General features: G+C 43.3%; 1 protein-coding gene across 2 annotated transcripts in view; it reads right to left on the reverse strand.

The window, feature by feature from the left end:
• NPLOC4 (NPL4 homolog, ubiquitin recognition factor) overlaps window positions 1–27824 on the reverse strand; it is a 652620-nt gene that overhangs the window by 617505 nt on the left and 7291 nt on the right. The window contains exon 2 of one of the 2 annotated variants that reach the window (XM_078654232.1): window positions 427–507. In XM_078654232.1, the coding sequence (XP_078510358.1) occupies window positions 427–507 (81 nt within the window). The remainder of the gene's footprint in view (window positions 1–426; window positions 508–27824) is intronic. The other variant, XM_078654233.1, reaches the window with a different exon arrangement.

The raw sequence follows: 27824 nt of genomic DNA on the forward strand, positions 1-27824 counted from the left end.
GATACAATCTAATGTGAAACGCTTTCACATGTTAAAATAGTCTTTTGAAAATCTTTTACAAAGTGTATCATATTTTTACATTACATTTTAGCATGATTTAAATGCCACATATGCTGATGGCTCAGCTTGTGCTGTGACTGTTCGAGCCAAGCCAGAAACTTGGCTCAGCTTTTTCGATTTATTTGCTTGCTTGCCCAACGCTATGCGCAGGATATAAGGAAAGTGTTTAAGGGCATTAGATGTGCATGGTAATGAAGAATTATTATTATTATTTTTTTTAAAGCATCGGTTTCACACTTACTTCCAGCTAAGAAATGTCTGACCTCTACTCAGAGGCAGGAAATTAAATCTAACGCAAGTGTCAGGCAAGTCTATGGAACAGAGTGCAAGAAAATTATCAACAATTTTTGAAGCATGCTAATATACCTTCTTAAGAAAAGTGGCTGCTGTTTCCCGTTTCGTCGTGGTGATGCGTCTCACCCCATCCGGAGACTGGATGCGGACTGTCTATGAAGAAATCAAAGAATAAATAGTTATAAATGGCTTCGAAAAAGGCCAACAGTGCTGAAGAATGACAGTCTTCCTGTCTCTACAACAGATTATTTAGACTGCAATCAATGGGAAACTACTTGGTTCCAGGCACCTATCGAAGATTAACATGTGTGGGCTCATCTTCACAATGACTTAGACTCTTCTTTAATGGTGGTCTACTGCTCATCTTGAGTATGCTTAATTGGTCAGCAAACAACAATTACTGCCGTCCCTCAATTAGGATTTCAAAGAAGATGATAAAGGGGGATTAGTTACATTCAACCAACTGTGAAAACTAGTATCCCAACTCCACACTTTCATTTTCCACCCCTTTCTTCATTGGAGGTGGCAGAAAGGCTTGAAATAGTGGGTAGCCTGCAATTAAACACATTGTTAGCTAGTTTTTACACACTGCATCCTCAGGTTGATGGCAGAGGCTGTAGTTGAACCTGAAAGGTCACTTCCGCCTATAAGAAAACAGGCACCTCCATCATTAAGACTAGAACTTTCCCACCCTTGCCCTTCATTCCAACATTTAACCCCCATACACCGAGCCCAGACATACAGTGGCTACTGGTGGACACTTACTGGGTAGGTTAGACTCAGTAGACAAATGCTCTCAGACACACCCGCAAAGTTGAAAACCCTGGCCCAGTGTCCATGTGTCAGCCTGCTCAAAGTGTTATCGTTCTGACAGCCCTGGCAAGATTTCTAGGGCAGAAGACCCACAGCTGAAGTCTGCTGACAAGGGATTACCACGATTCAGCGCATTGCTCACTAAACAATTACATTACATAGATTTATAATAACATTACCTACATTTAACCTAAATAAATGTACACATATTTACCTTGACCGATTTGCATGGGCAATCAGTTAAAGAAGCTGTCCACTGTAGAAATGAAAACAGTCTTCATTACCCATTCCTGCATCCCTACCAAATACCAACAAAATGCCCGGTGGCATGTCTGTCTTGTCTGTTAATCAATATCCATGTGTTCCAAATGATGAGTAAGAGCCTCTTCCGCATTAACAGAATAAAACAGAGATCCTCATTAAGGGAGCTATGGAACCTATCCCAACACTATTTGACCGTTTGTAATGTATAGGAACCCCTCCACTAAGAAGACAAACAGCCAGGGTCCTTGGAATAAACTTAAGACACCAAACTTTCATGTGGATATCCAGTCAAAGCAGTGGTCAGGGTTAGCGTTCTCCATCAGCCATTTCCTTGCAAAATCCTTCCATTACTCCAAATTGATTATCAGGTAGAGCTGATACGATCCTAATGTCATGGCACGCCAGGACTGCTGCAACATCATCTACACTGGTCTCCATAAGAAACGCAATGACAGGTTTCAAAGGCTACAGGACCAGATAGCCAGAATGCATCAAAGCCTTCGAAAAACAACCACATCGACCATGACAATACTACCTTGAAATCCCTCCACTGGCTCCTAGGAGCTAGAATGAAAATCAATATTCTTTGCACCATCCATAAAGCCTATTAAAGCTAGGAGAATGAGACCCTGCAGAAAATGGCTTTATGTTCCATGCCATTCAAGAAAACTGTAAAAGACACAACTATTCATTCTTTTTAAATGAATGCCTTACATATAAGTAACCAAATCAGAAGAAACAATACCATGATCATCTCCATACTATACGGTCCTTGTCGGGGGGGGTGGTTGTCCACAATTCCACTTTATCACAGACACACCAAACCACCGTCCCTCTGAATCCTTGGAGAGCTGCAGGGACTTGGAGGGGCGGTTTAATGTGTGAATAAGAACAACAAATATTGATCTCTAAATCACAGGATAGCTCGACCTTTGAATCTTTTTCAGTAATTAAACTATAACAATATATGGGAATGTAATTTCCAATTATAATCTCCTTGTTAGCAGGGCATGTAGCATGCTAACTAGCACTATGCTATCTAAATGGGATATATGCTACAAAAAAAAAAACTGTCACTAAAAGGATGTAACATATACACACTTTTTTGGCAAAGAAACAGTAGAAATGGAACACGAAGAAAAACACAGCACTTCAAGTGACTCCATTCAAATACTACGCATTTTAGTGATGGAACTTTATTTTAAATGTTGGGTTATTGATTTTGTAGAGCACATAGTTGACCCAGCAAAGGGGAGTCCCAGCGCGGATCTCAAACAGACAAATGGGCAGACAGATTGATTAGGATTATTTAGGAAAAGGGTATGTTTTATAGCTTTTCAGAAGGATGCGTGGTTTTGGATGCTTTTGATGCTCGCGGGGGAGGCTAAATGATTCAGACGTAATATTTTGATTTAAAGCAAATAAGTCATTACTGAATGAGTCCTATGAGGTTTGATGCACAGTTAAAAATCGGCCAACTACGCAAAGGCTACAATAAATAACTTTATTAATCATGTTGAAAACTCAAAGTTGGCGTTTGGGTTCAAATGAGGGCAAGCCATCAGCAGGTTACGATACTTCTGCAGTACTATGAAAGGATACAGAGATAGTATATTCTTTACAGCAAAAAACAAGATTTCCTATTTGTGAGATACATACAGTGCAGGTTCCAATAAGGACATTTTTTATCACACGACCAGAAATCGAGAGATGCAAGTAGCTCTTTCTGTCTGAATTACTGCAGGTTAACTACTGCTACTCCATTGCAGGACTAGAAAGACCCTAATTCACCACATTTTTGTAATTATACCAGTTCAGCTGAAGTGTGAATAAACGAGTTATTGGGGAGTAATTACCAGATCATGAATCATGGCATCAACATCACCAAATATTTACATCGGCAGATGAACTACGTACTGCAGAAAATCTGCCATACTGTTGGATTTTTTTTAAGTATTGGGGGAGGTAGCAGTGCCATGTATGCCTTGGAGGGGATGGGTTGCCAATGAGAAGATAATAAATGCCCATCCTTATAGTTTTACTGGTATTCACAAGACTTCTCAATAGTTTTTCACACTCATTCTACTTACCTACAGCTTGCTTAAATCTGCAAACTATATACACTACAATAAAAAAATTCTAGTTGAGAATAAAAGATAAATAATTTACTGCACTTTAACCAGCACAGAATTTTCCGAGAGTGCCAAGTATCCTCTGCAAATTTTTGTGAATACCAAAAAGAGTCGGAAAAGTACCCTTATCAAGAGAGGAAAACTACGAGTAGGTGTGTGACTTTTCAAAAAATGTCTATGAAACGAGACAGTAGAATAATGGAATTATCTGTTCCAGGCTTGGTGGACCAGACTTTCCACACTAGATAAACTCAAACCCATGTACATACAGCTTTGAAAGAACAGATGAAAAAAGCAAGGCTTTACACAGAACGACTATTCATCCAATAGGAACATAAATGAATGAACACTTCTGGGAATTTTCGTGTTACAGTGAGGTCGGATAGTGGGGTCAAAAGGTGATTCTGAAAGACCCCGGCTGTCAAAATATTTTTGGGCTGATCGTGTCTACCAATGCTGGCCAAGTGAAATTCACCTACAAATAGTGTTGTTCCCGTCCGGGTTCACAAGGGGAATCCCATTGGACACTACAGACATGCAATGGCCCCAGAAGAAATTGGCAGATATTAGATTATGGTATTTTGTATTTCGGTTCCTGGAAGGAAGCTTACCGCCTGATTCATCAAGCTAAATTGCACTCGCAAAGGGCAAGATTCTCAGAATCTTGCCTTTTGCGAGTGCAATTTTTGCATTTGGGATTATTATCCCAAATGCAAAAATCGCTATTTAAGAATTCGCACATTTGCGAAGAATTGAATTTAAGGAATCTCTATTTGAGATTCCTTAAGTGCAATTCATGAAGCATTTTAAAATTGCGAAAATGAAATTTTGGGCCGCTATTTACCGAGAGGTCAGACCTCTCGGTAAATAGCAAAAACTTAGAAAAATGCATTTAAATGCATTTTTCTAAGTTGCATGTTACACACACACATGTCCTTTGGACATGTGTGTGCGCAACACCAATGTAGATTACATTTCAGGGGTGCTACAGGGTGTCCTTTGGACACCCCTGCACCCTTGAAATCGCATCCTTATTTGCGATTAGCTAATTGCTAATAAGGAATAACTCCCCATGGATTCCTATGGGCCTGTAGGCCCATAGGAATGCATTGGGAGTTATTCCTGATTAGCGATTAGCAATTAGCTAATCGCAAATAAGGAACATGTAGGAATCGCAATATGTATTGCAATTCCTACATGAATCCCGTTAAGCAAGTCCTTAATAGCGATTCGTTATGAATCGCTATTAGGGGCTCGCAAAACGGGAGAATGATGAATCAGGCTGTTAGTGAGTCAACAGACACTTTACAGAGTATGCAAACCAAAACAAAACCCTTAAGGAAAGTAATGGGTGGACTGAATAGATTATTCAATTGAAGCTTTTGGTTGGCTATTGTCGCCAAAATCATCCGACAATTAATGCAGTAATCGCTACATGAATTGTACTAAAATTGAACTGGCAAATTAAATGATCCGTTTAAGTTAAAAAGAAACTACTCAAGAGTTTCGAATAGTTTATTTGGGTATCCGTTTCGATTTAAAATGGACACTGGAGAAAACAGTAGTGACCTTGAAGCATCTACGATTAGATGTAAACAAAAGACTGAAGCCCAGTGAATAAGCACTTTACTCCATGCATATATAACCAAAGCAATTAATGCAATTACATATGGCAATTACATATGGCACTGTGAACTGGTGTTTATAGACACCAGGGCCCTTCAGAAGAATGTGAACCACTTTATGTCTACTCAAAGGATCCTTTTCACGGCTTTGTATTTGGAAATGGGAACTAAATCCATTTTGGACATCATTGCTCTTATGCCAATTTTCCATTGACAAAATATGGTGAGATATATAAAGGCCAAGTCCTTGATGCAGATCGTATCTTGTGGCTTTGCAAACGGGGTGCAATGGAAGACCAATGTATGCAACACCTTAAAGTTGCTTGATTTTGGAATCTATGTTCGAAGATCCTTCCACCATTAACTTATTGACATGCATAGGAGTAAAATAATTATACTGGTAGTATAAAATTAAGAATGTCATTAGTAATGTCAAGACTGACTCAATGACATCTAGATTTTGCATGAAACTACAGTTGGTTTTGACATTTATAAAGCTGTGATCTACAGTGAAGCAAAGTGTTCCTTGTATATTAAATGTTGACTAGGCATCTTACCCTTGAAGGCATATACAAACAGAAGCAATAAAGGAAAATATCCTGAAGATTAAGGGGGATAAAGTGACCAGCCCTAGGATGGTGGTACCCCCATTATAAAATCTATAATGTAATCATTTCATTTGAAAGTCTAGCTTTCTTTAACAGAACAGACTAATCCAAACCGTATCATGTGGAGGATTCTTAGATTGGGGCTGCTTGGATTATGATTTACAAGAAAACGTTAACTTGCTGGAGTGCTCCTTAAGTATGAAAATTTGAGTTGGTTAATCAAGTTTTCTGCACCACGTATTTCCATTTAGGTTAGTCAATTATTACTATTATCACTTTTTTATAAAAAATTAACTATTAGATTTATAGTTTTAAAAGTGTATTTTCTCTGCTCAAAGATTTACTGAAATGTTATCCAGTTGTGTAATAGATATTTTAAGGAATTGAAATAATGTACTGGTTAGGCCAATATTGTATTGCTATGATTGAGTAATCTTTTTTTAAGTTTTTCTAGAGTGAATTGTTAAGGCTTTTACTACGACCAATAAGAAATACTACTACATATGTAATTCAAAGTACGTCACAAGAAGTGATTTCATGCCCTTATAATAATACTCACTTTAATAAGAGTCAAGGTCCCACTTTACAAAAACAATAACATATTCATAAAGAAATGTGAAAATAATAGTTTTTTTTGTACAAGTCACATGTATCTAATGCGTATCAAATTGGGAAATTTCCGAATGTGGTAATATTTTTTAAACTGACATGTGGAACTCAGTAATTACGTTTTCAAACTGCTATTAGTAAGGTAACAAAATGTGCTGGGTGAATTATTTTAACCAACAAAATTCCCATTAATGCGTATGTATTTCATGCTAGTATTCTTTATTCAAGTTAAAAGCACAAAAGTATTTCACATTTGCAGTTCAATAGGCAATATAAGGGTTAATGGTCCGAAGTTCTCTGTTCCTCAGATAAGAAATTAAAACACAATTCACTCCTGGGTCATTCTCCAAAATAAAGGGGATCATGCCAGTGAGAGTTGGATGTTTACAAACATCCTGAGGCCAAGTTACAGACATCACAGCGTTTGCAAAATGTCAGCAGCTGCAGTGTTGGGGCACGAGGTGACACCTAAGTCAGGAGCTAAGGGGGGGAAGGGGTACACTTTCTAAAAATTAGCGGGCAGACTCCATACACCTGCGTCAACCCCCAACATGTGTTCTGATGAAGATTGAGAAATGCTTTGCAAAACACATTAGGAAAAACAGACATTGACATCATTCTCTTATGTTCCAACCTGTATTTTCAAGCGAAACTGAAAGTGCATACAGTCTGAAGACGTGTTTGAGGTCCACGTTAAAAACACTAACTTAAATCGAAATGTTCACTTTAAGATCCAAAGAGAACGGTGGTAGAAGAAAACAAATCCGACTTACGTGCAAAAAGTTAAATCAGAACTTTCACCTCCTTGGCCCACAGTCAAACACAAGACCACATTTCATTCTCTATTTTATAGGATATATAAATACATTCAGGAACAGCTTAAAATTAACATGTATAGCTCAACAATCTTCAATTATTTACGAATCTCACACTAAAATATATTTCAAATACTTATCCAGCCTTGAGAAATCTAAAATCCCAAATCGGCAAAAATCACTATCACCTCTTGGAAGCTTTTGATGTTGCACCAGAAGTGGAAAAAAATATGCATTAATAAAAGTGCACAAAATAACTAGTTGAAAAGAAAAATATTTTGGTGTTGATGATCCTTAAATGACTTTGCTTAGTAGGATCTACACTGCTGAGCTAATTTGCTTGTAGTTATCCATTATTTTGTTTTATGTCTTTTTATAAAAATATTTTTTTTTCACTTTCCAAACGTCTGCTGTTTTCAAGTGCATCAAATAACAGATACTGAATTTACAAACCCAGGAAGGATAGAAGGCTTAGTTCACCTTCCCAGGGTTTACATTTTGGACCTGCAAATCACATCAAATGTCAGCGGTGAGTGTTTAATCCAGTGAGATTATAAAAGCAATAACCCTGACTGCACAACAATTATATTGAATGTGATTGCTATGTCATGCTGTAGCTGAGCTAAAATCCTTTTCTCTTCTTGAGCAAGTCTTGAATCCCTTGAAAAGTCAAGTGCATTAAGTGAGGTATTTAGCTAATAAATTGTAGAGTAACAGTACCTTAGACTGCAGAAATTTAGTGGAAAACAATTATCCTACTCAGTACTACTGCCCAATATCTAGTGAATGCTATGAGACGACAGAAGGGTATCAATGAACAGTAATCTGCCTTAATGTTGGGCTTCTGCATGCCTGCTCAAAGCCGCCTTGAACTGTGCGCATAAATTGCAACTCTCAAAACGAGCTACAGAGTGTCTAAGTGAGATATAACTTTTGCCATGGAAAGCATGTTTCCCAACTTTCAGAGACCACCCTTACCTTGAGTTACTGCAGCAGAAAGACCACACTCCTTGTGTAAAGAGGCGGTAGGTTGTATGACCCTACTAGCCCCTTGCTATATGCACTGTTACACTCATCAATAAAACGGAAAGCCAATAAGGATGCAACAAAATCTACTTGAAAGCAACATGGGCCGCAACCACACCTAATCGGGTAGGAAAAGTGATTAAGGAGAAAAGGTCTGTCTTCTAGAGGCTCCTGTTTATTCCTGCTATCATAGTGGAAAATGTCCCATGCTGTTTGAATGACTTGGTACCTCCACGTACCTAACAGTTTATCTTGCAACAATTGACAGCTAATCCTAGGACCAACCTCACCAACTGAGAAGCAGAGTGACCTTTAAGATGTGTTGGCATCAGTTCTTACTAAGTTCCATTGATCCCTCATGTTCTAAATTTGACAGTTAATGGTAATGCCTGGCTCTCCTCCACAATGTATATAGATTGGTGCAGTATAACCTTTTACATTGTTGTTCATTTTTATAAGATACTCAACCCTCTTCAACCGAGCTTTTGGCTTTCTCCTGGAAAGGAAGCTGCTGTGGGTGGAAGTTGCTTACAATTGTTTCTACTACAAATGCTCTAACAACATATTTAAGACTTTCGGGAAGTGGGGCAGGAAACCATACTCCTAGAAAACGTTTCTGAATTCCATTTTTGTTTGAGCAAATGCATATGGTATACTTGATCAAGAGAATTCTTCAGAGAAAGTGCAAATTCAACTTTTAACACCCTTTTCTGAGGAAACCTATTTTCCCCCCATAGAAAAACTCTTTTCCCCAATCCTCACCTGTTGTTTGCAGGGGTGGTCGCTTCCACCCTAGAAAACGTTTTATTCCTGCTCCGGTCAGGAGTACATTTCTGATATTTTCCAGAGGGGGAAGAGGTTGGAGAGAAGTCGGTAAATATAAACAACCAAGTTTGTGGGCGTGCATCAACTGACCAGGCATTCCAGCCGGGACCTCCACTTACAATCTGTTTCCAGGCCCTGTGAGTAGATTTTCTCCAACACAAATCAACATACGAGTAAATATTTTTATGACCCCCAAAACGAAGTTTGCACATGTATAACAAACACAAATAGTTTTGAGAATCTAGCATTTTACATTTTCACTCGGCAGAACCTTGCAGAATTAATCTAGCTGGAAAATGCAAAACGAGAATTGAGCAAGCCTTTGGAATATGCTCACTATCATGGAAAACTAGGTAAATGAGGCACAGTGAGACAAAGCAATCTGCACACGAATTAAACAATCTGGTCAGATTGTGAGTGGTCAAGAGGCACCTGACCACAAATTTAATCTGGATTAATAAATGAGACAATGTAAATATGGTAGAGCAATCTACGAGATGCTTTGTTAGAAAAGAGAACAATTACAACTATGGCGTATCCTGAACTCTGCCATAACCAGAACTCCTGAACAATGAAAGTGCACCAATATTCCGATGTCTACAGTCACTTTTTTAAATAACTGCTCTAAACCCAAAGTATTCATAAACCGAGCCTGATCATGTTAAAATATTTGACAAAAATATAACCCTGGTGTGTTCAGAGCCCGGTATAATCATTGATGTCCTATAATCAGTGTACTGCTAGAACCCAAATCCCGAAATAAGCGATGGTACCATCAAAGTTCTGATATGAGACTCCTTCCATAATTTGTCATTGCAGTGCCTGGTGTCAAAAAGGATAAGAGGGTTTTTATATTGGTCAAGTATATTTTTTGAAGCATTCTGTTCCTTTGCCATGTAGATATTTTAGAAGCTTCAACGGCTTTGGCTTGCATGTCACACATTTATCCATATGCCTTGGGCCATGTATCAATACAGCTCTCGATACACTTCAAACTGAGGAGATGCTACTTGGACCTAAACATCTGCACTTAGATCCTGAACTTTGCATAAACCATCAGCTTTTTGGCTCTTCGGAATTCAGAGAGTTAAGATCTAAAAAACGTAATGAATAATTCTGATGGCGAAATTGTCAGGGATTTATTTTACAAGATACGTTTTTAGTTGTGCAGGAAAAAAAAAAAAGACTTCAGCAATCTTGGGAGCTCTGTTTTAAGTGGCAGACCAGCAGCAGAAGTAGGGTGGCAGGAGATAATTGCTGAGTAGGCAAACATTTTACGCATCTGCTAGTGAAGCTGAAGCAGGGGTCTCTAACTTTTTCTGCAATGAGAGCTACTTCAGATCAGTGAAAATTGGCGAGACTACTGAAGGCCATGTAACTTGCGCATTGTTACCAGATACCCCCTCACCCAGATTCATTGACTTTAAACCTAATGTTCATGCAGCCAGATACTGTGCTTTGAACAATACAATGTGGGTGCCACGTGCGCCAGGGAGTGCAATAGCCTGAGGGGATGTATGAAAAATGTTGTGCAGAAATGTTTGTAATAAGGAACAGTTTTCTGCACTTTGAAAAATACAGTCATTTTTAGGTCGAGCCTAGGGCAGTGCGCATGCGCTGCTATAGAGAATGACCTCTTGGAATCACTATAGCTTTTCAGCAAACTCATGCGTGTGGCTAAAAAAGACCACATGCACAAGTTTGCTGAAAAGCTTAAGTGATTGGCCGTTGCGTGAGGCTTTCAAAAATTGAAAGACTGCAATAGGCCAAAGGCGGCTGCATGTCCCACCTTCTCTTGAAAAATTTTAATTCCCCTGGTCTAGGACGCTCGGGAGCGAGCAGCAGTTCGGCCGGATGCCACCAGCATTCCTGACATTCCTTGTCTGGAGACGCATTAACTTTCGCGCCCGCGCTTGTTGGAGGCCAGGACCTACATAACCCTCTGCTTTCAGCTAAACCATGTTTATGGGATCACAGAGTAAACTTTGTTCATTTTCAGAACTGAAATACCTACAGAAGACTTATTAACCAGTCTGGGACCAGTCAATGCCTCAGGAGTCCTGAGGGTAAGTCGTTGCTGTCAAGCAGCCTACATAAACCTCTGCTTTCAGCTTCACAGAGTAAACTTTGTTCATTTTCAGAACTGAAATACCTACAGAAGACTTATTAACCAGTCTGGGGCCAGTCAATGCCTCAGGAGTCCTGAGGGTAAGTCGTTGCTGTCAACGTATTTCCACGCCTCCTTCCCACTTTCGAGGCACAGCAGCCATTAAGATTAGATTTTGCCGTTTCTGAGCCTGCAGCACACCTCGCACCGCCTTGAGTTCTCCGGCATGACTTACACAGCAACAAGTGCCGCGCGCGACAAGAGGCATCTCGTGGCAGTGCTTCTGTACCTGAGTGGGCGGTCACTGCAGAATGACGCCCTAGCCTGGCACCGCTACCTTCAAGAGTGGGCTGGCTTTCTTTGCGGGCTCTATTAATAGGTACCCCATAGGCCTGGTATCTCTACGTCGCCCCCTTTCAATGTCAATGGTTTCAGGAGTCAACCCCAAAAGCCTATCGTATACTTGATAGGGAGGGCCAGATGCAGGTCGAGGTTGAAGTGTGCTGGCCTTGTTGGGAGTGGGTTACGGTGACAGAGTATCAGTGGGACCCTAAAGGGGAGTGGGTGTGGGGGGGTAGTTGAGGGTCTTTGGATCCCATTAGGAGCGCACTGGGTAAACTTTGCCTTATGTGAGATATTTTGTGGTTTTAATTTCTGCGGCAGGTCGCGTGCATTATCTAACCAAGAAAGATAAAATATCTTTTTATTTTTCTCTACACTTTATTTAGCTATGCTTAGCTTTATTAAATGCCTTGAAGTGTCAGTATACCTACCAGCCAAGCTGGCGCTTTACAAATTAATGCCAGGGTGTGCTGCATGCCAAGTAAGAGGAGCATTGTCAGAAGATGTGTGTGTGTGGCAGATCACAGAGTATTAGGAGAGGTCAGGTTACTGGTTGAGGTGCATTGACACAACTGTGTGCCCGAATGTGAATACCAGTTCTGGAGAAAAAACAACGGGTGCAGTATCTCAGGACTGATGCGCATCGGCACACCTACATGTGTGGGTTCAAGATCTTGAAACGGAAGTGTACATTGGTTAAGAGGGAGGTGAGGTTTAGTGTACTAGAATACATATGCAAGGAGGAATTCTCGTCAGGTGCTTTTGCAGAACTGTGTGTGTCTTCAATGACTTGAATAGTAAGATACTGCATGCAGGTCGGGGTTGAGGTGCATTGGCAGAGCTTTCTGTGAGTCCTGATACTAAGTTGCAGAAGTGGGCAAGCCAACAAATCAACAGGGAGAGCCGAGCTAAGGGTTTGGCTTGGATCTTAGAGCCTGTGCACGAGCCGAGCCCTAAAAATGTTTCCTATGTAAATCGTACAGCAAACACCACGCGACATATGATAAAGTCTCTTCAAATTTGAAACGCAAGAATGATTACATTACAAATGGGCACCGTTCATTATTTGTAGGCGGGGGAGATTGAGTGATTTGCTCAAAGGAGCCGAAGCTGAGACTCAACCTAGGTCCCGAGTACCAAAGTTGACAGCGATGGTCATAAGGCCATATCCAGGGTACAGGGAAGCAGGCGCCTAAAGTCCCATGAAAACTCGGCTCCATATCAGTGTCTTTGCAAACAGCAGGCATATTACTCCCAGTGGGCTGTGACAGTTTGGAAAGGGAGACAATTATATTGAAGAGTTAACAACCCTTAAATTAAGTTTTCATTTTAATTTGCTCTCATTTAAAAGTATTCAGAAATATCATTTTGTTCTCATGCTCCAAAATATTGAGTAGAGAACCACTTTTATGTAAGAGTTAAATACCTCAGTGCTTCAGTTCTGAACCTCTGTGGCTCACAGGGTATTAAATCAGAGTGGAGCACTGCTCACTATCAGGCTCTGCTATCTGCAGCATGATAATTATATGAAATAAACATACTCTTTCCTTAACTGTAAAAGAAAAACGGAACACTTCTTTATTGCAGTTCTTAGTTTAAAATAAACTCAAGGCTGTGAGTACTCTAAAAGTTTTTGCGAGCTACTGGTAGCTCGAGGTTGACTAGTTGGAGACACCTGAGCAAAAGGAATATCATTATCGAAGTGAGAAAAAGGCCGTCACAGACTTTATACACTCTGAAGTCACTTGAAGCAATGATACAGTTAAGTATATTTAATAAGCAGACAATGATCTATTTTGTTTGAGCGAACACTTTACAATCATGAGAAGTAACTTCGGTTGGTAAAGTAAGCAAAAGTCCTTTTCTGACAATAGGTGGAATATGCAATAAGACCCTATTAGTCATATTTCCAGAAACCTAAGTAATTAGCAGATACACATTAATGAACTAAAAAGACATTTCAGCATGGTTTAGAGGTGCCTCCAAAAACATGGTGTGGTTAACAGATTGTAATAGGTAATTTCTGCTAAGCTATAGATACATAACGTAAATGCAAACGAGGGGAACGACTATGTAGATGTAGTGCTGACATATTTACAGACTGAATAAAGCAGAACCGAAGGGTTTTACCTATTCTGGGTCTATGGGAAAAGACTTTAGTACATATGTCCCCAAATTCATAGTAGCAACAACCCTACCGATGTGCGAGTGATTCAGTTCAACTCCACTAAAAGCAGCTGAAGCCCTAGTACACCCACACAAAAAACATAGCAACACTGCTACAATCCAAATTAAAACTACTGTGTCACCTTCAAGTATAGTGAGTTGGTCCTGTAGTCAGTCAATGCGTGCACATAATATGTGAATATCCAGGTGCAGTATTAGTAGCCTGCCCCAGTAGAGCTCAAGCATTCAACTCAAAACTTTTTTTGCCTTCGTAGGCCGGCCCACCCAAGCACGACACAAGAGGATAACGGACCTGGCTGCACCCAATCCTGACAGCTGTGTCATGCAAAAATGTTAAATAGCCCCAAATATTGCCAGTTATCTAGCGTGTGACGCGACTGGGCATCAAGTACTGGGTGCAGGCACACATGAAGCACTTTAAAAACACAAACAAAAAAAGACACAAATGAGCGCCCTACCACTTCACTAGTTGCAATTGGGCCTTGTGTAGGTCAGAGGTCTCCCCTGGGTGTCTTAGCCCTCCTATTCCTGCCCCCAAGAACTGATCCCATATTCCAGGGATGACACCTGTGTGCAGCTGGGCGGTTACACCTCAGCCTTTTTCTGAGATAGCACAATGTGATGTGATCATTTTACACGCAGGCCCGTACTTCTCTTGGGAGGGTTTGGCATGGTTCCTAAAGGGTGTAGGGTCTCCAGCTGCGCCTCTGTGCGATAGCCCGGCCTCTTGTCTCCAGGGGCGTTTTCTGCCATCCCTGCTTTTTTTTTTTCACTGCCGATCTATCTCTGTGCCTGTGCGATGACCCTCGAGCGCCTCGCGGTCGGTGCGTGGGCGCCTCACACTTGAGATCAGTGGTTTCAGTTAGTGCTTTAACTTTTTGTTTTAAAGCACTAACTGAAACCACTGGATCTCAAGTGTGAGGCGCCCACGCACCGATCGTGAGGCGCTCGAGGGTCATCGCACAGAGATAGATCGGCAGTGAAAAAAAACTAGCAAAAGAAACCACTATAGGTCTCGCCAAGGCGAGCAGCGCATGCGCAGCAGTCGCCAAGCGCGACCTAAAAATTAAAACAGGCTAATGCCGAACTACAGACCATCACAAGAATCACAATGGAGATCTAACAAATGGAGGGTAAGATAGTATATAGATTATTATAGGAACAACGCAAAAAAGTGTACGATAGAAGAAAAATACAGTCATTAAAAATCTGTAAGGGAAAGATGAATCCGATAGGAAATACCCACTGGAGGTAAAGGGGTCAAATTCACACTTAACTGAGAATCCAAGAGCATTACAGAACTGCAGTGAAGAGAAATGAATAGGGGTACGGCCAACAGTAGCAAAGCTTCACAGATCTCGGACTTTGTGCTCTAAATGGAAGATTTGTGTACGGTCAACCAGCAAACCCAACCTTTATCTCTACAAAATCTCAAAGTATTATTTACTTCACATTTCTAGACTGCCGTTCTTTTTATCAGAGTCAAGAATATCAGATTATCTCAAGAAAAGAAAGTGACCATAATCCTTAATAGATATATATGGCTTTTTATCATATCTGGAGGCCACATGATCGGTATCTTGAGGGTAGCAGTAATTCCACCAATCTAAGATCAAATAAGTGGAACACAAATTTTAATTACGGATTGGCACTATTAAGTAAACACATTTTCATAAACACTTCCTTTATGGAATTGTCTACTAACTGGATTAACACTTCGGAAAATTGGTTATAAAATATATTGGTTATAAAACATATTTTATTTAATTTCTTCTAGTACAACAGGGTGCATAAGGACTACTTCTAAAAATATGGTCCATTTGACAACTTTTGCAAAAAGAAACCATCACAAAATATTAAGAGTAATACTTAAAAAAACGAGATCAGAACAAAGATCTTGCAATAAAAAAATTAAAAGAGCTGGTTTTGGCATGAAATTCGAGCATTGCAAGAGATCTCAAGATCTGGCCTGGACAACAGTGCACCATTCTATTAAATACCGTAATTGGAGATTATTTTTGTCCCTGGTCGGCTGGAGCACCAATTCTATAAAACCAACAGAGTTCCATATATCACATGCGGACTGGAAAAAGCATGTGGAAAACCTGTATGGGTGCTGTAGCTCCAACCTCTTGGAGCTTCCAAGTTACCGCAACTTGAATCTTGGGATTACAAGGGAGGAAATAAAGGTGTTCGTAAGGAAAGTTCGCCCTTCGAGAGCCGCAAGTCCGAATGGGATACCAACTGAATCGATTAAAACCAATATTCTGCTCTGGTGCGAGTTACTGTATATTTTGTCCACGAAGATTTTGGAATATGGGAATTTCCCACCCTCCTGGGGAAGGTTTATTATGCATCCACTACACAAAAAAGGATCAAAGCAGTGCCCAAGCAACTATCATCTTATCGCTTTGTTAGACGCTGAAGGGAAGCTTTTTGCAAGGTTTTGATGTGATAGATATGAATCGACTTCATTCCCATGTAGCAATCTGGAATCAGGCAAGGATGCCAGACTGTTGACAATATTGTTGCACTACAACTACTGGTCAACAAAACCCTAAAAGGAAAGCTCAATGTATATGTTTGTTACATCACTTATTCCTCGGCTTTCGACAAAGTTAATTGTCAAAAACATGGTATTAGCCCCAACATTTTAAATTCGTTAATATCCCTTCATGACCAAACTTAGCTACAGTTTAAGTTGACAAAAAATATTTTGTCCCCAAAGATACCCACTGCCAATGGATTCAAACATGGATGCATTTTAGCACCACTACTCTTCTCACTGTACATACGGGATTTATAAATCCTTTTAAATGCTCCAGAGAGATTGGCCCCCGGTTAGGAAGAAAACCAATCAGTTACTTGGCATATGCCGACCACATCATCTTACTTTCACTGACCCTGTCGGGACTTCAATAGCAGTTACAGAACAGACAAAAATGTTATGTCAAAAATGACCTAAAAGTCAACCATAATAATACAAAGACGCTTCTTCTAGTCGGGATGCATGTTAAATCAACAGTTAAAGTCAAAACTTTGTAAGAAGTACCAACTTATCATTAATTAGGCCTAACAGATGATGACCGACTAAACTGGACAGGTCATATTTCAAGCTTATAAATAAAGGCCTGGACAGACTCACTTTCAGTTAAAACATTTATGAGAACAAACGGACAACATGCAGTCTTGTCAGTCTTTAAGGGTGCTGGAAAGGAAACTAGTACATACACCACTGTAGGGAGCATTACCTCCTCGTCCTGTCTTCCTCGCCACAGTAATTACCCATGAGCCTCCGGCTCCACACAGAACTCCAAGTACAAAAAACAGCGCTCTAGTCTCCCTCTCCCTCCTCCAAGATGGCCCCCAGTGGCTCCAGCCAATCCCATAAAGGGAGACAGAAGCACCAACACGACCTGTTCTTTTTTCTGCACTTCTCCAAGTGCTGTGTTCCCTGCTGGTCAGGTGAGTGGGGCTGGGGTCCTGCTTGAGCAGTCCCCTTATGTCCTGGGGTATCTAGTTTGGGGGAAGTAGTTTTGTGTATTCTATGTTTGTAATAAGGTTGTTTTTTCCCCCTCCTTCTGCCTCCACGCCTCGTCCTGCTTAGCGGACTTTTCGTGGCGTTTTTGGGTCTCGCTGGCAATGCATCCGCAAGCGGATGCATGTGTCCAGCTGGAGACGTATAGCGATCAGTCTGGGGGGAAGGAGGACAAGAGGGTGTACGAGCTTGGATTGCTTGGATTCGTGTGCGCGAACGCGCACGTCGCGTCCCGCGCCGTACACATGCGCGCGCAGACAGACACTTGCTCACACACACACCCCCTCCCCCACAGTCACACACACGCACTCCAAGACACATACACACACGCACGCACGCACATACACAGCCCGCCCCCCCCGCACGCGCACACATGCTCTTCCCCCCCCCCAGCAACCCACTCACCGGCTTCCTTCGTGCGGCGGCTCTCGGCGGCTCTCCTCAGCTGCAGGGCCCGGCCGCAGGACTCTTCTTCCCTCCTTCGGCACCGGGGCGCAGGGTAGGCTCCTGCCTGCTCCAACTCGCGACTCTTCCGTGGGAGGCGGGGTAGGCTCCCGCCCTCCTACTTCCTGTTTCCGGTTGTCGCGCCGGCCTGCCTGCCTGACTTCCTGGTCGCAGGCCGGCACAGTGACGAAGATGTTTGATTTGCGGTATTTATTTATTTATGCATTTTTATATAGCGCGGACTTTACCCGAAGGCGGTATTTATTTATTTATGTATTTATGCATTTTTATATAGCGCGGACTTTACCCGAAGGCGGTATTTATTTCTTTATGTAACTTCAGGGGTGTGGAATTTATTAAAATATCTACTTGTCCATGGGGCAGGTTGCTTCATAAATCTACTTGTCCTGTAACAAAAGCCACTTGTCCCTTTGGTGCCATGTAGTGCGGCGACAAATTATGGCAGCAATCTCATTATATAAGAGCACTTTTATAGCCTCTCTGATTATGCCAGGGCTCATACCATGGTAGTGTTTGAATACTAGCAATTCCTTTATATTGCCTTGTTTCGGCGGATCTACATACTGGGCCTGAAGGTAGTGGTAAGCAACAGTTTCAGGGTTGGAATGCCCTTTTGAGTCTGTGCACACCTACTAACCTGCATGTTTAAGGGTTTTCAACAACTCTTCTCTAATCTTGTCCCATACTGAAAAATGTTGGAAATGTACTCCTGATAATGGCAGACACAAACCTTCTTCTAGAGTTAGGAAAAAAGTGGCTGGAGGGAAAATGAACTTGCAAACACTAAGGTTTTCGCATGAGCAAATCTACACATGCACATATTGCTCATGCTAAAATACAGTTCACAAATATTTTCTACGACTACAATTTCTTGTCCTACTTCTGTATATTATTGTGAATTCACGAAAACCATATAGCTAAACTTAATGCAAGTACATATATCTAGGGTGCACTTTTGAGACTCTCTTTAATAATTGGGCCCCTAATTTTGTCTGGCCTTAACCATGACCTTTTGGGTTTATTGAAATTCTCTCTCTCTCTGTGTATTGGCTGGCTTCACTGTGAGTGACAGCATTCTGCTCTTTCACAAGGAGCATATCGGCACACAACATAGTTTTGTTCAGTGCCAATAACTAATTTGGCAGTGTGTGCTTTTTGAGACCAAAAACAATTTTTGCTTTTGGCAATGTTTGTTGTAATGGTGAGGGCCCGGCAGTTCTCACATCAATAAGGTTTTACAAAAACAATGCCAAAACAAGTCACGTATTTCTAAAACTAAAACACTGACCAGCAATTTCAGACCTACTGGCTTTGCCAATGCTTGTTTATTTTTATGTTTTCCATAATCTTATTGATACTGGTTACTCTGATTTTCCAATATGAATATCTTTGGGAAATACTAGCATGCATCAACACATTTTACTAAATGATGCTGCAAAGAAATGGTACCTGAAAGTTTACAGTAGTTTAGCAAAATGTTTTTTTCCCTACTTTCATTTAGGAACATTTTATATTGAAAGCTAAGAATCCTTAATCTTGCTTTCAAGCTTCTGCATATATTTGCATCTAATCATAGGGCATTCTGGGAGCATTATGCATAGCCTCATATTGCTAAACTTTGAAACCGTGTGTATACATTTTTATACTGGAACCACTGTCAGTAGTGCAGTCAGAATTTACATTTATTTAGAGTGTTCACCCTAATAATAAAGGCTTTAAGTTAATGAACCATAAATACAAATTTGAACAGCATTAACATATGCACACAAATATTAACTTAACTGCAGGCAGTGCCCTTCCCTGACCTTTAATGTGGTACTGCAAACTGGCAGCCAAAGGGTTTGTGCTGCAGGGGGTTGGGCCTACTTGTCCGAAGGACAAAATACACATTAAAACTTGTTGCCCTTGACCCCAAACAATATGTCCTGGGCGTCGGGCTATAGGAATTCCACATCCCTGATTATGTATTTGTGCATTTTTATATAGCGCTGACTTTACCCGAAGGCGTCAGAGCGCTTCACATTAGGAACAGAAATGAAACATAATGAGAAACATTACAAAAGAACAGGTTGCAAAAACATACGTTACTTACATAAGGTAATAGTGACAATTGTGAGCAAACAAAATACATGAGGTAGTAAAAACTATGAGCAACCAAAAATACATGAGGTAGTAAAGGTAATAGTGACAATCGTGAGCAAACAAAATACTTGAGTAAAAATTGTGAGCAACCAAAATACATGAGGTAGTAAAGGTAATAGTGACAATCGTGAGCAAACAAAATACTTGAGTAAAAATTGTGAGCAACCAAAATACATGAGGTAGTCAAAAGTGCACAAGAGGAAATGAAAGTGACAAGTGTGCAGTTATAAGAGAAAACAGAGTATAATTAGAGGTATAGTCCTGCAATAAGTGCTAGACACTCAGGCTCAGGAACAAGCGTTACATGGGCAAGGTGGCACTTGTGCAAGTATCAAAGGCAAAGACATGTGAGAGGTAGCAGCCGTGTGTTGCAAGGGCAGAGTGGTGTGTGCATGTTACAAAAGGGCACCGAACACCAGTACATGGAAAATACTGCAAAAAAGCAGACCCTCCAATCACACGCATACACTGGGAAGGCACTTCCATGGTCATGGAAAGTAGAAATTATCAGTAGTGGGAAGTCTTCCTCACAAATAGCAAGAGGACGTGAATTACTTTTGGAGGTGTCTCTGGAGGAGGAGAACTTTGAGGTCCCTTTTGAAGGCCTGGGAGGAGGCGGTGGTGGTCCGGAGCTTTTTTTTTGTCCTCTCGCGGTTTGTAAATACAAAACATATTGCATTACAAATGCTATAGGTATCACATTTGCGAAAGTTATAACTATTGGCATTGTAAATGACAAAGCTATTAATTTAGCTATTTAAAAAAAAAGAAACATAAATAAAAACTTTGCCATTTACAATACCAATAGCTCAAACTTTCCTAATGCGAGACCTATTGCATTGCAAATGCTTGTTATTTTGGCTATGTGTCATTTATGACTCGTTTTGCAGGTCGTCTGGAGTCCTGCTTTGCCGATTTTATATGATTCCTTCCGGCCGCGCGTCCTGCTGAGCGGACATTGCGCGACCGGGTGCGCTTGCCCTGGGCACCGGAGGCTCCCGATTTGTATATATATATATATTTTCATCTATTGCTCCCGGTGGCGTTTTGTACATATTACCGGGGTCGGGTGAGCTTGCTGTGGGTGCCGGAGGCTCCCGTTCGCTTATTACCTGCTGCCCGTTCTGTGCATCCTGTGATTCTGGGCACATCACTTATTAGCTGGGTCTTCGATTGCTGCGAGACGTCTATTGTGGCTCCGCTCCTGGATGTCTGATGTGGCGCAGTAGGGTCTCCTGATGGTGATCCCGTTTTCTGGGGTCTAATTGTTTGGGTCCCCTTTAAGGGACATGGTGATGACCTGGACGTGCTGGTCGCTTCCGAGCCTTTGGTTTCCAGAGGGCTTTTTTTTGGTCATTCTCGTGGGGGCCATGCATGGTCAGCCCTTTTCGTGGGACGGGGCGTGGCCGGGGTGATCCTTCCTTTGTCTAGTCCCGGTTCTCCGGTGCTTCTACCTCCTCTGCTCCCGCTTCGGCATCCTGACTGGTTCACTCCTGGAGTGGGTCCGGTTGGGGGTCGCCTTGCTTGCTTCATGGCCTCTTGGCGCGAGACTGTGTCAGATCAGTGGGTGTTACAGGTGGTGTCCGGAGGTGTGCGTCTTGGGTTTTCCCTGTCTCCCCCTGCCTGTTGCGGGCCCGCTCCTTGTCCCAGGGTCGCTCTGAGGCGGGTGGCTCTTTTGGAGGGTGTTGAGTCCTTTGTTCTAGGGACTGCCTTGATTCCCGTACCCGTGGATCTGTTGGGGTTGGAAGTTTGTTCCTTCCTCTTCCGGGTGGCACAACGCACTGTGGATCTCAGATCTCCAGGGGACTTTCTGGCCTCCATGGGCTTGTATGCTGCTTTTCTGCATTTGCCTGTTCGCCCGGATTCTCGGAGGTTTATCCATTTCTGCTTCCTGGGTCGTCGCTATCTGTTCCAGGTTTTGACTTTTGGCCTCTGCTCTTCGCCCGGTATTTTTTACTGCGGTTCTGGCTCCTCTTATTTGACGTTTACATGGGGAGGGCCTTTGTGTTTTTCCTTTTCGGGGCGTTATTTGTATTTCTGCTTCTTCTATTCGGGGCGGTGTTACATGTCCGGAGGGTGTGCCTTGTCCTGATGCCTCACGGCTTCCTGGTGATTGTTCCGAAGTCCTCCCTGGTTCCTGCGCGGGACTTGACTTTCATTGGGGCTCTGTTCATGTCTCCGTTGGGAGTGGTGTTCCTGCCCCCTGCTCGGATTCTGTCTCTGTTGTCTGCTGTGCGGTCCATATTCTCGGGGCCTTCTCATCCTGTGAGCTTGTAGTTGCGGGTTTCGGGCCTGATGTCTGCGTCCTTGTTGACCGTTCCATGGGCTCACCTTCTTATGTATACCTTGGTGTCCCACGTTTTGCTGCTTGGGTCACCTGTTCCTTGGTTATGGGTGTTTTGGTCCCTGTGTCCCCCGACGGTTCGGGTGGTCCTGGAGTGGTGGTTGGACGTGGGTCATCTGTCCAGGGGCCGCCCGTTTCTGGTTGTTCCCTCCCAGGTTCTCTCTACCGGTGCCTGTCTACTGGGGTGTGATGCTACTCTGGGGGATTCGACGTCTCTAGGGATTTGGCCTCGGTCGGTGTTTTCCACCTACGAGGTGCTGAAGGCTGTCCTGCTGGGTCTGTTTGATTTTTCGGATCTTCTTCGGGGTCGCCTTTTGCGGATCCGGACGGTCGCTCAGGTGGTGATGTCTTATGTGATCCTTCATGGGGGGTGCTGGCTTCACTCCCTCGGTTGCCTCCACCGTCGGTTTTGTTGTTGGGCGGTGGTGGACCTGGTTTCCCTGTCTGCCATTTACCTGCCTGGTGCGGTGTACACTGTGGCGGATTGTCTGCACTGGGTGTTTCCTTCCATGGGGGTCTTTGTCCCTCACGCGGTTGATGTGCGGGTGATGTTTCGCTTTCCGATTGTGGACCTGTTTGCCTCCCGGTCCTATGCCGGGATCCGCTGCTTTCGCACGATTATGCCTTGCCGGGATGCCTGGGGGGTGGACGCCCTGTCGTTCCTTTGGCCGAGAGGCCTGTTATATGCCTTTCCTCCCTTTCCCTGATTCCGTTGGTCTTGCAGGAGATCGAGAGGGTGGGGTTGTTTGTCCTTCTGGTTGCTCCGGGGTGGTGCCGTCATCCTTGGTATCCCCTGTTGCTGGAATTGGCTGTGTCTCCGGGCTGGACATTTCCGTTCATGCCTTATCCTCTGTTGGCTCCTCTTCTGCCTCTGCCTATGTTCCGGTCCCTGGGTCTGCGGGCCTGGCTCTTGAGTGGGGATCGCTGATGCGTGCAGGTTGTTCTTTTGCGGTTGCTGGCGTCGTTCAGCACTCTCAGAGGCCTTCTACTCTTGGGTCCTATGCTAAGCATTGGGATGACTTTGCCTCTTGGTGTATGTGTCACGGGTCTGTCGTTGGATTCTTTGGACCCTGCTCGACTTCTGGGTTTTTTGGATGATGGTTTCCGTTTGGGCTTGACCATTTCCACTCTCAGGGCTCGTTGGGCCGCCATTCGGGCATTTCATGTCCTGCCCTTGGTTAGAGTTTATCCTTTGGTGGCTCGACTTTTTAGGTCGCTTTTTTGTAACGTCCCCGTCCTGTCTTATGTTCTCCTCCTTGGGACCTTCCTTTGGTGTTGCGTTCCTTGCTGTCGGCTCCTTTCGGGCCTTTGGTGTCAGTGGGCCTGGAGTTCTTGACACTCACGGTGGTGTTTCTTGTGGCTCTTACGTCTGCCAGGCGTATTGGTGGGCTGGGTGCCTTCCTGCGGTCTGCTCCATTTTTGGTCATTTTGTCTGCTCGTGTGATATTGCGCCCTCATCATACGTTTATTCCTGTGGTGATTTCTTGTTTCACCGTTCTGCTGAAGTGGTTCTTCCGATGCTTTGTCCTGATCCTTCCTCGGCTGAGGATTGCCTTCTCCACCTGTTGGATGTGCATCGTGCTTTGTCGGTTTGTTTTTCACGCACTTCTTCCTGTTTTGAGGTTGACAATTTGTTTGTCTCGTCGGGGCCTGCAGCCCTCCCTGTAGGTCTTTGATTTCGGTGGCCATACTGTTGGCTTATGGTTCTGTTTCTGTACTTTCCCCTCTTCCTGTTCAGGGTCGGTCCACCAGATCTGTTTCTGTATCGTGGGCCGCTTTTCGTTTTTTTTTTTCCATGGACGATGTTTGCCGGGCTGCCACTTGGTCGTCCCCGCATACTTTCTTGTCCCGTTATCGCCTTCGGATTGGGGGTGGGGGTTCGGTTTCCTTTGCCTCTTCTGTACTGTCTGCTGGGATTCCTTGAGGTATGCGTTTCTGTGGAAATGTTGTACCTCTTGTGATTCAGATATGTTTCTCTGCATGTTTTATGTGGAGTGTTTTCCTTGCATGAAGCTGATTGCTTTGGTATCGGCTCATGGGTAATTACTGTGGCGAGGAAGACAGGACGAGGAGGTAATGCCCCGGTTACTTACCGGTAATCTTCATTACTCCGAGTCCATGTCTTCCTCGCCACAGTATAGTTTCCCTTCCCTCCCGGCCCTGTTGGTGGCTTCATGTCTGCGGCTTGGTTCTTCAGGTCGTGTTGGTGCTTCTGTGTCCCCTTATGGGATTGGCTGGAGCCACTGGGGACCATCTTGGAGGAGGGAGAGGGAGACTAGAGCGCTGTTTTTTGTACTTGGAGTTCTGTGTGGAGCCGGAGGCTCATGGGTAATTACTGTGGCGAGGAAGACGTGGACTCGGAGTAATGAAGATTACCGGTAAGTAACCGGGGCATTTGATCTGCCGGAAAAATCCCCAAGTGACCAGGATAAAATCTATATGAAAGAGCTTAGATTTTCACTGAATCGTCACTCATTAATTCCCCAATGTAAACTATAGCTGGAGTGAACACTGGTCTCATTAACTGATCGGCACTTAGCGGCGATGTTTAACTATTTCTGTGACTGCGCAAAAGCGAAAAAAGACTCAATAAGATTTCTGATCTACAATGAGGTAATCAACACCAAGATGTGGACTTGGGGCTGACCCTGGATTCATTCAATAAACAATTGTGGAAAACAACTTGGCGCAATCTGCAGAGCTCACTAATTGACCTGTGCGGAGCGGAAAACATTAAATAAACAGGCCCTCCAGAAGAATGCTAGAGCTACAGATTTACTGACACTGCAGAAATATCGAAATGTCAATTATACAACAGATGCATATATCAATAAGGACTAGCTAGTTTTTATAAAGATATAGGAGACTCAGGTAGGTACGTCGTGTAGCAACAAAGGATAAGGAAAAACGTTGTTTTCCTCATAAAGCCCTCACCCACCGACCTAGTCGGTGGCATGCTTCATCATCGGGCCCACCACAGTGGCACCGAATGTGCCCCGGGTGTGCTTCAACGCCAGGAGACTGCGGAGCAGGTATGTTGCTGAGTGTGCGGTGAAAAGGGTGAGAGAAGTGAAGTTGATTAAAAGCTATGCAGGCGGTCCCAGCACCCGAGGGTTGCTTATCTTTAATGAACTGGGCCTCTGCTAGCGGATAAAAAGGCAAGAAGACGAGATGGAGTGCTTATTATGACCTCCAGCGTCTAGTGCGGTCTACATGTTTCAGCCAGTGCCTTATTAGTTTTAAGCTGGCTTTCCTCAGGACCTTTTAGTATGTGAAAAGTGCAAAATAAACTTAATTTTAAGTGGTTATGTGGTCTTTTGGTTATGTGTGGCGCACGCTAAGGCGCTATAGCTGTTTAGAGGGGATTCCCTCAAGCTTGACTACATATAACACATAGGACAAAGACATGACGTACAGGGTAGAGTCATTTCAGTATGGTATAGTGTTGTACCACAAGATGCCGACTTATAAGGTGGTGTTCGACCTATAATCGGCTATGGTGAGCTCATGGCACGTGCATGAGGCTGGTGAGGGTTTTAACAAAACCGATAGTGTTTTGGTGGTGGGCTAAAAAAGCGTATTTACAAGGTGAGGTACAGGTAAGTATAGTACTGGGTCCTCACTCTGTTTTGTCTTGTAAAAAGCTTCATGGGTCGCCTGGCAGAGAAAGAGACCCTGGTGAAATAAAAGATAATTCAACATCTCTCCAACCTGTTGGGGAAAAAAAAAAAAGGGTGGTGGCTTACCCTGTATGTAGCAGCAGTGGATCAGATTTACTCACGAGTATTTCGGTCTGGTTCCTCCTTGGACCTATTCGTCCTTCCGCGGCGCCCGTTATGAGGAGAGTGGGGCGTCCGGTTTCGTATTTGTACTCCCTAGTAGGTTGGTTTCACCTGTGTGCGGTAAAAACAAAGGGAGGGATGCGCGCTAATAGCCATGTCATTGTTGGCTTGATCGCGCATGCGTTGTGGAAGTAGTGCGCGGTATTGCGCATGCGCGGATAGCGAGCGCATGATAGCCCTGGGACTGAGTCTGTAAGCATGCGCGGTGAAGTCGCGCATGCGCATTGGCGCCCGTTGAAGTCAAAGTGTTGACTGGGGTGTGGGCAGGTCGCGCATATTGTGTGATGGGATGAATATTAGTCATGATGAACTGTCAACATGACGAAGCCTAGAACTGGAATAGTAATGGCTTGGTTGAATGGTTGGCCTAGCATGGTGACTAGATCAGGGTGCACGGGGCTCATGCAAATGCGGGCATTGGTCAGGGGAGAGGGGAGCAAAGGCGGGGACGCTCATGCAGTGGTGATCTGGCACAGGTATCATCGTTTTTCACAGCATGTGGTTGTTTACACGGTTAGGGAATTCCATGGTATAGCGTCGTTTAAACCCTGGGTATGTGTGGATAAGCGATATATCCACCGTTGTTCTTTTTGTAGGAGAAGTTTTTCGTTGATGGTGTTGTCAAATTTTTCAATGACGGTCCAGGAGAAGTCATTGGGAGTGTGGTTATGAGTCAGAAAGTGATCTGTGAGCTTGCTTATGTTTTTGCCACATCTTATCGTACTCCTGTGTTCCGTCATTCTTGTCCGGACTTTCCGGGTGGTCATGCCAATGTATCTTAGGCCACATCGGCAGGTTATCAGGTACACCAAGTTGGTCGAGTTGCAGTTTGTGAACTGCCGTTGTGTCCAGGTCTTGCCCGGTTCTAGGTTCAGGGTTTTGGAAGGTGACGTCAGGTGGCACACGCTACAGTTGTTGCATCGTTGGTGACCAGTGACTTTCGGTAGGCCCCAAATATTGACTAAGGTGTTGTCACTAGCATTTTTCTTTGGCGGGGGTCTGGTTTTTACTAGTTGGTCTTTGAGATTGGTTGCTCTTTTATAGGCAAAACTGGGTTTTTCCAAGTTCCTGGTGCCAGAATTGATAATCTTCCAGTTTCGTTGTATGATGTTGGCTACCTGGTTGGAAGCCGTATTGTAAGTGGTCACGCAGGTTAGGGTGGGTTCTGTCTGTGGTTTCTCAAAAGTTTCCAAGAGAGCCTCTCTATTCTGGTTTCTTGCTCTTTTGCAAGTTTTGTTTATTATCTTTGACGGGTAGCCCCGTTCCTTAAGTTTGTCTGTTAAATCATTGGCTTGGGACTTGTAATCCTGGATGTTGCTGCAATTACGTCTGATGCGTAAGAATTGCCCATAGGGTAAATTTTCCCTTAGATGTCTGGGATGGAAGCTGTCGAACCTTAGCAAGGAGTTCCTTGCTGTGGGTTTATAAAAGGTAGTCGAGATCAGGCCTCCATTCTGCGGTTTGATGTTCAAGTCTAGGAAGGCTAGTTCTGTGGAACTGCTGGTGCTTGTGAAGCGTAGGAAGGGGTCTTGATTGTTGATCCAGAGTATGAAGTTGTCCAATTGTTCTTGGTTGCCTTCCCATATCAGGAGGACGTCGTCAATGTAGCGGCGCCACATTTTTATGTTAGTTGAGAAAGGGTTGGTAGGTTGTTGTATGTAAGCGTGCTCAAAGTGTGCCACATATAATCCTGCCACGCTTGGGGCAAAAACACTGCCCATAGACGTTCCGTTGGTCTGGAGGTAGTATGTTCCTTCATATTCGAAGTAGTTCTCTTTGAGGGCCA

This window comes from Lissotriton helveticus, chromosome 7 (genome assembly GCF_964261635.1).
Source record: "Lissotriton helveticus chromosome 7, aLisHel1.1, whole genome shotgun sequence".
NCBI lineage: Eukaryota > Metazoa > Chordata > Amphibia > Caudata > Salamandridae > Lissotriton > Lissotriton helveticus.